Raw genomic sequence first — 13,897 nt, 5'->3', positions numbered from 1 at the left:
AACTGCTTCGTAAACAGCCGTGTTCCACTTCAAAATAAGAGCATGAATATAAATATCTAACTACTTAAAGAATTAAAGTAGTCTCCCCAACTTTCAACACAGATGTTAAACTTCATTCAACTGAAACAGCCAAATAAATCTGAACTTTATCCGGAGAAATGTATTTAAGGGAAGCTAAGTGCGCTAAATGTTTTCAAAGTTAGCAAAATCGCTAAGATTAGCTCTGCTATTAGCACATTAGCAGAACAGTTCCCAGCACCGATGATAAGAAAAAGTTTGATAGCTAAAGATTCAGAATAAAAGTTCTGAGATAATCAGATTAAATTATTTCTACATTTTTCCAAACAACATTCTAACATTCCAGCTCAGCTTAAAGGTGACATCATTTCCTGTCCAGTCTAAGGTCAACATCCCATCCAGAACCGTTGGTTCCGGTCCGGGTCAGAGCCATGCTCCAATCAAAAAGCTTTCAGGAAAACCGGATTTTAAATCAACCTAGTAAGGAAACGTAAGAAAAATGATTCCGGATCCGACTGAAGGAACGTTACAGGAACACACGGTTCCGGTCGGACCCGGTTCTGTTTCTAAACCCGTTCTGCTTGGATTTCATGTTAATGGACAGCATATGGGAGCCGGGGGCAGGGGGTATTACCTGTATGGGGGGGTAGGGGTTGGACGAGCAGGAGGGGAGGGGGCTGTCCTCTCCGTGGGGGTAGAGGGCGGAGGGCGTGGGGGACGGGAGCTCCGGGGGGAAGAGTCCTAACGACGAGGAGCCGTCCAGGAGGAACTCCAGAGACGCTACCTGGAGGACAACAGGGGGGGAGGGGCAACAGCTGAGACTGGACCGGTTCTGGACCTCCTCCAGGAGAACCAGACAGAACCAAACAGATTCTGACACTTCCCACTTCTCTGCCTGCTGGGTTTCCTCGTGCACGGACCCAAACCCTGGGTTCTGAACCAGCAGGGTCCACTAAGGAGAACACCCCGGTTCTGGACCGGGTTCTGGACCCAGGGGAGGCAGTCTGGGAATGTTTTGAGGAACCTCTGAGGTTCTGGGTCCTGAACACGGCCAGAACTTTAACAGGAGGTCCGATTTGTCCGAGAGGACATGATGAACCCAGCAGGGAGGCTTCAGCTACAGCAAGTGTCCACTGGGGGGCGCCAAAGGACAAGCTGGTGATCAGAACCAGGATCTGGTTTGGGTCTGTGCACAGAAACTTCAGAAGAAGAAAGCGGGTCGCCATCAGGAGGAACAGGAAGTTCAGAAACAGAAACCACAGAAGAAGAGTGAGACACATGGAGGGACAGAGAGCAGCTGACTGAGACTCTGACAGGACCGGACTGGACCGGACCACTGAGCAATGAGGTTCTGAAACAGGTCACATCATAAGAACAGCAGCATGCTGGCGGTTCTGGTCCGTTCCAGAGGACGGACCGGTACCAGCCAGGTTGGTTTTTAATGATGTGACGATGCAGACGGGACCGGAGACACTGAGCAGACGAGACATGGATCAGAACCCAAGACAGCAAACAGAACCATCAGAACCGTCTCAGCTGGGTCTCATTCAGAGTCCAATCAAACAGAACAAACCCAGATGGATCAGAGCTTCAGAACCAGAAACACATCGGGGTCTAGCAGGACCATCCATCAGAAACTCAAAGATCCAACGTTTCTCTGGTCAGTGAAGGCAACAGGTCATCAGAACCAGACCGCCCTTTAGTGTAGAACCGGCTACTGAGTGAAGACAGGACAGCCTGTCCAGCTTCTGTCCTCAGAGACGGACGTCCTGCATGTGTCCAACACCGCTGTCAGACCTTCAGCTGGTTCTGCTTCCTACCGACCCGACCACTGGGTCCAGATGTTCTGATCCGGGAGCACATCTAAAACATGCAGAACACCGCTGCTCTGGGGACACAGACTGCTGTTTTAGCAATGCTAATCATGCTAAAAGGTAATGCTAAACATGCTAACATCTATTGCTAACTAAAGTTTTCACCTTTAGTGGATTCTGAACATTTGGAGCAACCATGCATCTGCAGACACCTTCCAACGTCAACAAGTGAAAAGCAAAACGTGTTCAACAGTTATTATTATTATTATTATTATAATTTCAGAATTGGGTGAAATGGGTCGAACCGAGTTACAGGAAACTGTTCACTGGTTTTATTATATTTAATTACTGTGCAAAGTTTGGAGCAATACTTAAAATAGAAAAACAAAATCATTAAAAACACTATAAGAAGAGCCATAAGGATAATTAATAATGCCAGCTACAAAGGTCATACAAATTTACTACTTTAAAAATAAAAATAATTATAATTTCCTGACCTGGTTCACTTTCAAACATCAAAAGGATTTTCAATAGAGAGGAAACTATCTAAATCTAAAACGTCTTCATGTCCTTTAAAAAGTTTCATATTTCTACATGTGGAGGGAAACTGTAGGATCTTTGATTACTAATTCATTAGACAGTTATTTCAGTCATCAACTCATACGATAAATCCACTCAGCCGGGCGGCACCGAGGGTCCAACCGGATCAGATTAAACCAGAACATTGCGGTTGGCTTCCCTCTGAGTCGCCACTGGGGGGCAGCACTGCGCCCTCAGCACCGCTGCTCCCTGAACAGGAAGTGACCCTGAGTCTAAACTCCCTCAGACTGAAACATGAAGCAGCAGAACATTCTGACCAGGTCAGAGGTCAGAGGCCGCGCTGCGGAAGAAACGACTCGACTCATGAGATCCTGAAGATGAACCGTTTTCTGACGCCTGCTCTGGTTTTTATGGATTTATTCCACTCCAGTGGATGTTTCATTTACAGATGATATTAAACCAAAGTGACTCTGGGGTTGTCATGACAACCCAACATTACAGACATCCAGAGTAGGATGAATGAACATCCAACCAGAACCCACAAGAACCGGTCCCAGCTGGTGGCCATGAGGTTCTGGACCTCTTGACTTCTTCATCATCATCATCATCTTCTTCCTCCAGCGTTAGCAGCTAGCTCGCTAACATCTGCTCCAGGTCAGGGCAGGACACACACTGCTGGCCAGATGCATTATGGGTAGGAAGGATTCATTAATATGAGTCTGTGATGATGATGATGAAGAGCAGCTCGGTCCATAATATTAAAATCATCCTGAGTTTATCCTAAGGACATAAACCCCCCAGTGGACATCAGGTGATACTGCAGCTCCGGCAGGACGCAACACACTGAGGTTAAAACCATGACTTGGACTACACCTGGATGACTTGGACTACACCTGGATGACTTGGACTACACCTGGATGACTTGGACTACACCTGGATGACCTGGATTACACCTGGATGACCTGGATTACACCTGGATGACCTGGATTACACCTGGATGACCTGGATTACACTTGGATGACCTCAGAGCAGCTTCAGAGCCTGATGAATCACATGAAGGCAGCAGAGAGAGAAACATCCTCCCTCTGATTGGCTGATGGCTAAGCCCTGAGCTGCAGTAAGGAGGTCAGAGGTCACTGGAGGCCTCCTCCATCCTGACTGGAGGAGCTCCAGCTGATGCAGGTCGGGGGGCAACAGGAACATGAACAGGTAAACAGGTAAACACATCCAGAATGAGCAACGGATGGACAGAGAGACAGGAAGAGAAGAAACTCCTGATATGAACCTCCAGTCCTCATGGTTAACTGGATCTGGATCTGGATCCAAACTGGATCTGGATCTAAATAGATCAGAACTGGATCTCAAACTAAAGTGAATCAAGTTCGGATTTGGATCTAGTCAGGTCCTGGACTGGATGTTGATCTGGATCCAGATCCATACTGAACTGCATCTCAGAGAGCTGCTGCTGTGAACCCTGTAGACCTGAGGATCTGGATCAGGATCGAGATCAGCTGTAGCACAGAAGAAGTGTTAGGCTCCGCCCCCTACCTTCATAGGTGAGATGTGGGCGTGGGAGACGTATCCGTGGACGTTCTCGATCTGGTTCAGGTTCTTCTCGGCGATCTGGACCAGCTCTGGCCCCGCCCCTTCCTCCGTGAGGGGTGGGGAGCTCTGGTCCTGGGGGGACGAGTCCTCATCGTGGTGCCGGTACTTCTGGGGAGGACAGGAAGGACAGCGGGTCAGAGAGCCCAGAGTTCTGACTGACAGGCTTCAGCAGAACCTGCAGCAACCAGAACCCGGCAGAGACCAAGATGAACTGAACACAAACTGCTCGGTTCTGACCCGCTTCACAACCAAAAGCGTCGTGATGAATGGAAGCATGAGACGATCCAGAACCATTTAACCGGATCAGTTCTGATCCGTTTAAAGTCAGGGGAATGTCTCAGATGTTCTAACTCTGACTGGTTCTGACAAAACCCAACAGAACCAAACAGAACCAGGGACAAGGTGACGGGCTGAACCAGCATCCAGCAGACTGATTAAACTGGACCAGTTCACCTCTGACCCAAATGGTTCTGATTGGACTGAACAGCTGAGAAACTATTGATTTATGATTGATATCTTTATAGATCAATAATCCTCAGAGGAAGATGAAGCAGCTGGAGCATCAGGAAAGAGAAACATTCAGTTTTAAATGAGAAGAGAAAATTTATTGGTAACACTTTATTTGACGGGGTGTGAATAAGACTGTCATGACAGCGTCATAAACACGACACCGTCATAAATATGACACGGTCATAAACATGACATGATACCGTCATAAACATGACATGACATCGTCATAAACATGACAGCGTCATAAACATGACATGACATGGTCATAAATATGACATGATACCGTCATAAACATGACATGACACCGTCATAAATATGGGGCTGCACAGTGGCGCAGTTGGTAGCACTGTTGCCTTGCAGCAAGAAGGTCCTGGGTTCGATTCCCGGCCAGGGTCTTTCTGCATGGAGTTTGCATGTTCTCCCTGTGCATGCGTGGGTTCTCTCCGGGTACTCCGGCTTCCTCCCACAGTCCAAAAACATGACTGTTAGGTTAATTGGTCTATCTAAATTCTCCCTAGGTGTGTGTTTGTGTGTGAATGGTTGTTTGCCCTGTATGTCTTTGTGTTGCCCTGCGACAGACTGGCGACCTGTCCAGGGTGTACCCCGCCTCCCGCCTGGAACGTAGCTGGAGGTAGGCACCAGCAACCCTCCTGACCCCATTGGGGACAAGGGTGCACAGAAAATGGATGGATGGATGGATGGATGGATAAATATGACATGACAGCGTCATAAACATGACACCGTCATAAACACGACACGGTCATAAACATGACATGATACCGTCATAAACATGACAGCGTCATAAACATGACATGATACCGTCATAAACATGACATCGTCATAAATATGACATGACACCGTCATAAACATGACATGACACCGTCATAAACATGACATCGTCATAAATATGACAGCGTCATAAACATGACATGATACCGTCATAAACATGACAGCGTCATAAACATGACATGATACCGTCATAAACATGACATCGTCATAAACATGACATGATACCGTCATAAACACGACACCGTCATAAATATGACATGACACCGTCATAAACATGACAGCATCATAAACATGACATGATACCGTCATAAACATGACATGACATCGTCATAAACATGACATGACATCGTCATAAACATGACAGCGTCATAAACACGACATGACACCGTCATAAACACGACACCGTCATAAATATGACACGGTCATAAACATGACATGATACCGTCATAAACATGACATGACAGCGTCATAAATATGACATGATACCGTCATAAACATGACAGCGTCATAAACATGACATGATACCGTCATAAACATGACATCGTCATAAATATGACATGATACCGTCATAGACATGACAGCGTCATAAACATGACATGATACCGTCATAAACATGACAGCGTCATAAACATGACATCGTCATAAATATGACAGCGTCATAAACATGACAGCGTCATAAACATGACATGACAGCGTCATAAACATGACATGATACCGTCATAAACATGACATGACATCGTCATAAATATGACATGATACCGTCATAAACATGACATGACACCGTCATAAATATGACATGATACCGTCATAAACATGACAGCGTCATAAACATGACATCGTCATAAATATGACAGCGTCATAAACATGACATGATACCGTCATAAACATGACATGATAACGTCATAAACATGACAGCGTCATAAACATGACAGCGTCATAAATATGACATGACACCGTCATAAACATGACAGCGTCATAAACATGACAGCGTCATAAACACGACATGACACCGTCATAAACACGACACCGTCATAAATATGACACGGTCATAAACATGACATGATACCGTCATAAACATGACATGACATCGTCATAAATATGACATGATACCGTCATAAACATGACATCGTCATAAATATGACATGATACCGTCATAAACATGACATGACACCGTCATAAATATGACATGATACCGTCATAGACATGACAGCGTCATAAACATGACATGATACCGTCATAAACATGACAGCGTCATAAACATGACATCGTCATAAATATGACAGCGTCATAAACATGACAGCGTCATAAACATGACATGACAGCGTCATAAACATGACAGCGTCATAAACATGACATGATACCGTCATAAACATGACATGATACCGTCATAAACATGACATCGTCATAAATATGACAGCATCATAAACATGACATGATACGTCATAAACATGACAGCGTCATAAACATGACATGACAGCGTCATAAACATGACATGACACCGTCATAAACATGACATGACAGCGTCATAAATATGACATGATACCGTCATAAACATGACAGCATCATAAACATGACATGATACCGTCATAAACATGACATGATACCGTCATAAACATGACAGCGTCATAAACATGACATCGTCATAAATATGACATGACACCGTCATAAACATGACAGCGTCATAAACATGACATGATACCGTCATAAACATGACATCGTCATAAACATGACATGACACCGTCATAAACATGACATGACATCGTCATAAACATGACAGCGTCATAAACACGACACCGTCATAAATATGACACGGTCATAAACATGACATGATACCGTCATAAACATGACATGACATCGTCATAAATATGACATGATACCGTCATAAACATGACATGACACCGTCATAAATATGACATGATACCGTCATAAACATGACAGCGTCATAAATATGACATGATACCGTCATAAACATGACATGATACCGTCATAAACATGACATCGTCATAAATATGACATTACACCGTCATAAACATGACAGCGTCATAAACATGACATGATACTGTCATAAACATGACATCGTCATAAACATGACAGCATCATAAACATGACATGATACGTCATAAACATGACAGCGTCATAAACATGACATGACAGCGTCATAAACATGACATGACACCGTCATAAACATGACATGACAGCGTCATAAATATGACATGATACCGTCATAAACATGACAGCATCATAAACATGACATGATACCGTCATAAACATGACAGCGTCATAAACATGACATCGTCATAAATATGACATGACACCGTCATAAACATGACAGCGTCATAAACATGACATGATACCGTCATAAACATGACATCGTCATAAACATGACAGCATCATAAACATGACATGATACCGTCATAAACATGACATCGTCATAAACATGACATGACACCGTCATAAACATGACATGACATCGTCATAAACATGACAGCGTCATAAACACGACACCGTCATAAATATGACACGGTCATAAACATGACATGATACCGTCATAAACATGACATGACATCGTCATAAATATGACATGATACCGTCATAAACATGACATGACACCGTCATAAATATGACATGATACCGTCATAAACATGACAGCGTCATAAACATGACATCGTCATAAATATGACAGCGTCATAAACATGACATGATACCGTCATAAACATGACATGATACCGTCATAAACATGACAGCGTCATAAACATGACAGCGTCATAAACACGACATGACACCGTCATAAACACGACACCGTCATAAATATGACACGGTCATAAACATGACATGATACAGTCATAAACATGACATGACATCGTCATAAATATGACATGATACCGTCATAAACATGACATCGTCATAAATATGACATGATACCGTCATAAACATGACATGACACCGTCATAAATATGACATGATACCGTCATAGACATGACAGCGTCATAAACATGACATGATACCGTCATAAACATGACAGCGTCATAAACATGACATCGTCATAAATATGACAGCGTCATAAACATGACAGCGTCATAAACATGACATGACAGCGTCATAAACATGACATGATACCGTCATAAACATGACAGCGTCATAAACATGACATGATACCGTCATAAACATGACATGATACCGTCATAAACATGACATCGTCATAAATATGACATGACACCGTCATAAACATGACAGCGTCATAAACATGACATGATACTGTCATAAACATGACATCGTCATAAACATGACAGCATCATAAACATGACATGATACGTCATAAACATGACAGCATCATAAACATGACATGATACCGTCATAAACATGACATGATACCGTCATAAACATGACAGCGTCATAAACATGACATGATACCGTCATAAACATGACATCGTCATAAATATGACATGACACCGTCATAAACATGACAGCGTCATAAACATGACATCGTCATAAATATGACAGCGTCATAAACATGACATGATACCGTCATAAACATGACAGCGTCATAAACATGACATGATACCGTCATAAACATGACATCGTCATAAACATGACATGATACCGTCATAAACACGACACCGTCATAAATATGACATGACACCGTCATAAACATGACAGCATCATAAACATGACATGATACCGTCATAAACATGACATGACATCGTCATAAACATGACATGACATCGTCATAAACATGACAGCGTCATAAACACGACATGACACCGTCATAAACACGACACCGTCATAAATATGACACCGTCATAAATATGACACGGTCATAAACATGACATGATACCGTCATAAACATGACATGACAGCGTCATAAATATGACATGATACCGTCATAAACATGACAGCGTCATAAACATGACATGATACCGTCATAAACATGACATCGTCATAAATATGACATGATACCGTCATAGACATGACAGCGTCATAAACATGACATGATACCGTCATAAACATGACAGCGTCATAAACATGACATCGTCATAAATATGACAGCGTCATAAACATGACAGCGTCATAAACATGACATGACAGCGTCATAAACATGACATGATACCGTCATAAACATGACATGACATCGTCATAAATATGACATGATACCGTCATAAACATGACATGACACCGTCATAAATATGACATGATACCGTCATAAACATGACAGCGTCATAAACATGACATCGTCATAAATATGACAGCGTCATAAACATGACATGATACCGTCATAAACATGACATGATAACGTCATAAACATGACAGCGTCATAAACATGACATGATACCGTCATAAACATGACAGCGTCATAAACATGACAGCGTCATAAATATGACATGACAGCGTCATAAACATGACAGCGTCATAAACACGACATGACACCGTCATAAACACGACACCGTCATAAATATGACACGGTCATAAACATGACATGATACCGTCATAAACATGACATGACATCGTCATAAATATGACATGATACCGTCATAAACATGACATCGTCATAAATATGACATGATACCGTCATAAACATGACATGACACCGTCATAAATATGACATGATACCGTCATAGACATGACAGCGTCATAAACATGACATGATACCGTCATAAACATGACAGCGTCATAAACATGACATCGTCATAAATATGACAGCGTCATAAACATGACAGCGTCATAAACATGACATGATACCGTCATAAACATGACAGCGTCATAAACATGACATGATACCGTCATAAACATGACATGATACCGTCATAAACATGACATCGTCATAAATATGACAGCATCATAAACATGACATGATACGTCATAAACATGACAGCGTCATAAACATGACATGACACCGTCATAAACATGACATGACAGCGTCATAAATATGACATGATACCGTCATAAACATGACAGCATCATAAACATGACATGATACCGTCATAAACATGACATGATACCGTCATAAACATGACAGCGTCATAAACATGACATCGTCATAAATATGACATGACACCGTCATAAACATGACAGCGTCATAAACATGACATGATACCGTCATAAACATGACATCGTCATAAACATGACATGACACCGTCATAAACATGACATGACATCGTCATAAACATGACAGCGTCATAAACACGACACCGTCATAAATATGACACGGTCATAAACATGACATGATACCGTCATAAACATGACATGACATCGTCATAAATATGACATGATACCGTCATAAACATGACATGACACCGTCATAAATATGACATGATACCGTCATAAACATGACAGCGTCATAAATATGACATGATACCGTCATAAACATGACATGATACCGTCATAAACATGACATCGTCATAAATATGACATGACACCGTCATAAACATGACAGCGTCATAAACATGACATGATACTGTCATAAACATGACATCGTCATAAACATGACAGCATCATAAACATGACATGATACGTCATAAACATGACAGCGTCATAAACATGACATGACAGCGTCATAAACATGACATGACACCGTCATAAACATGACATGACAGCGTCATAAATATGACATGATACCGTCATAAACATGACAGCATCATAAACATGACATGATACCGTCATAAACATGACATGATACCGTCATAAACATGACAGCGTCATAAACATGACATCGTCATAAATATGACATGACACCGTCATAAACATGACAGCGTCATAAACATGACATGATACCGTCATAAACATGACATCGTCATAAACATGACAGCATCATAAACATGACATGATACCGTCATAAACATGACATCGTCATAAACATGACATGACACCGTCATAAACATGACATGACATCGTCATAAACATGACAGCGTCATAAACACGACACCGTCATAAATATGACACGGTCATAAACATGACATGATACCGTCATAAACATGACATGACATCGTCATAAATATGACATGATACCGTCATAAACATGACATGACACCGTCATAAATATGACATGATACCGTCATAAACATGACAGCGTCATAAACATGACATCGTCATAAATATGACAGCGTCATAAACATGACATGATACCGTCATAAACATGACATGATACCGTCATAAACATGACAGCGTCATAAACATGACATGATACCGTCATAAACATGACAGCGTCATAAACATGACAGCGTCATAAATATGACATGACACCGTCATAAACATGACAGCGTCATAAACATGACAGCGTCATAAACACGACATGACACCGTCATAAACACGACACCGTCATAAATATGACACGGTCATAAACATGACATGATACAGTCATAAACATGACATGACATCGTCATAAATATGACATGATACCGTCATAAACATGACATCGTCATAAATATGACATGATACCGTCATAAACATGACATGACACCGTCATAAATATGACATGATACCGTCATAGACATGACAGCGTCATAAACATGACATGATACCGTCATAAACATGACAGCGTCATAAACATGACATCGTCATAAATATGACAGCGTCATAAACATGACAGCGTCATAAACATGACATGACAGCGTCATAAACATGACATGATACCGTCATAAACATGACAGCGTCATAAACATGACATGATACCGTCATAAACATGACATGATACCGTCATAAACATGACATCGTCATAAATATGACATGACACCGTCATAAACATGACAGCGTCATAAACATGACATGATACTGTCATAAACATGACATCGTCATAAACATGACATGATACGTCATAAACATGACAGCATCATAAACATGACATGATACCGTCATAAACATGACATGATACCGTCATAAACATGACAGCGTCATAAACATGACATCGTCATAAATATGACATGACACCGTCATAAACATGACAGCGTCATAAACATGACATGATACCGTCATAAACATGACATCGTCATAAACATGACAGCATCATAAACATGACATGATACCGTCATAAACATGACATCGTCATAAACATGACATGACACCGTCATAAACATGACATGACATCGTCATAAACATGACAGCGTCATAAACACGACATGACACCGTCATAAACACGACACCGTCATAAATATGACACGGTCATAAACATGACATGATACCGTCATAAACATGACATGACATCGTCATAAATATGACATGACACCGTCATAAACATGACATGACACCGTCATAAATATGACATGATACCGTCATAAACATGACAGCGTCATAAACATGACAGCGTCATAAACATGACAGCGTCATAAACATGACAGCGTCATAAATATGACATGACACCGTCATAAACATGACAGCGTCATAAACATGACATGATACCGTCATAAACATAACAGCATCATAAACATGACATGATACCGTCATAAACATGACAGCGTCATAAACATGACATGATACCGTCATAAACATGACATCGTCATAAATATGACATGATACCGTCATAAACACGACACCGTCATAAACATGACATCGTCATAAACATGACAGCGTCATAAACATGACATGATACCGTCATAAACATAACAGCATCATAAACATGACATGATACCGTCATAAACATGACAGCGTCATAAACATGACATGATACCGTCATAAACATGACACCGTCATAAACATGACATGATACCGTCATAAACACGACACCGTCATAAACATGACATCGTCATAAACATGACAGCGTCATAAATATGACATGACACCGTCATAAACATGACACCGTCATAAACATGACATCGTCATAAACATGACATGACATCGTCATAAACATGACAGCGTCATAAACACGACATGACACCGTCATAAACACGACACCGTCATAAATATGACACGGTCATAAACATGACATGATACCGTCATAAACATGACATGACACCGTCATAAACATGACATGATACCGTCATAAACATGACAGCGTCATAAACATGACATGATACCGTCATAAACATGACAGCGTCATAAACATGACATGATACCGTCATAAACATGACAGCGTCATAAACATGACAGCGTCATAAATATGACATGACAGCGTCATAAACATGACAGCGTCATAAACATGACAGCGTCATAAACATGACATGATACCGTCATAAACATGACAGCGTCATAAACATGACATGATACCGTCATAAACATGACAGCGTCATAAACATGACACCGTCATAAACATGACACCGTCATAAACATGACAGCATCATAAACATGACATGATACCGTCATAAACATGACAGCGTCATAAACATGACATGACATCGTCATAAACATGACATGACACCGTCATAAACATGACATGACATCGTCATAAACATGACACCGTCATAAATATGACAGCATCATAAACATGACATGATACCGTCATAAATATGATACCGTCACAAACATAAGTAAGTCTTCATGAATATTTATGACTATTGTCATAAAGTGTCATTCGGTAAATCATTACATTTAATAGAAAGTTGACATTATTGAAAATGTGTTATGACAACTTGACATTAACCCAGATATCATGATCTGTCAAATTTGTTATAAAGTATTACTGATTAAACTTTAAA

At 41.3% G+C, this 13,897-nt stretch overlaps 1 protein-coding gene across 16 annotated transcripts in view; it reads right to left on the bottom strand.

Annotated features, from left to right (window-relative positions):
- The window catches only part of dlg1b (discs large MAGUK scaffold protein 1b), a 72,270-nt gene that overhangs the window by 21,404 nt on the left and 36,969 nt on the right, over positions 1 to 13,897 (bottom strand). For 9 of the 16 annotated variants that reach the window (XM_028019332.1, XM_028019334.1, XM_028019333.1 and 6 more), the window contains 2 exons: positions 3,921 to 4,085; positions 653 to 802 (listed from right to left, as the gene is read on the bottom strand). In XM_028019332.1, the coding sequence (XP_027875133.1) occupies positions 653 to 802; positions 3,921 to 4,085 (315 nt within the window). The remainder of the gene's footprint in view (positions 1 to 652; positions 803 to 3,920; positions 4,086 to 13,897) is intronic. The other 7 variants (XM_028019341.1, XM_028019342.1, XM_028019345.1 and 4 more) reach the window with 1 other exon arrangement.

Source organism: Xiphophorus couchianus, chromosome 6 (assembly GCF_001444195.1).
Source record: "Xiphophorus couchianus chromosome 6, X_couchianus-1.0, whole genome shotgun sequence".
NCBI classification, from domain to species: Eukaryota; Metazoa; Chordata; class Actinopteri; order Cyprinodontiformes; family Poeciliidae; genus Xiphophorus; species Xiphophorus couchianus.
The sequence above is the reverse complement of the archived record's forward strand: the minus strand, read 5'-3'. Positions and strand labels throughout refer to the sequence as shown.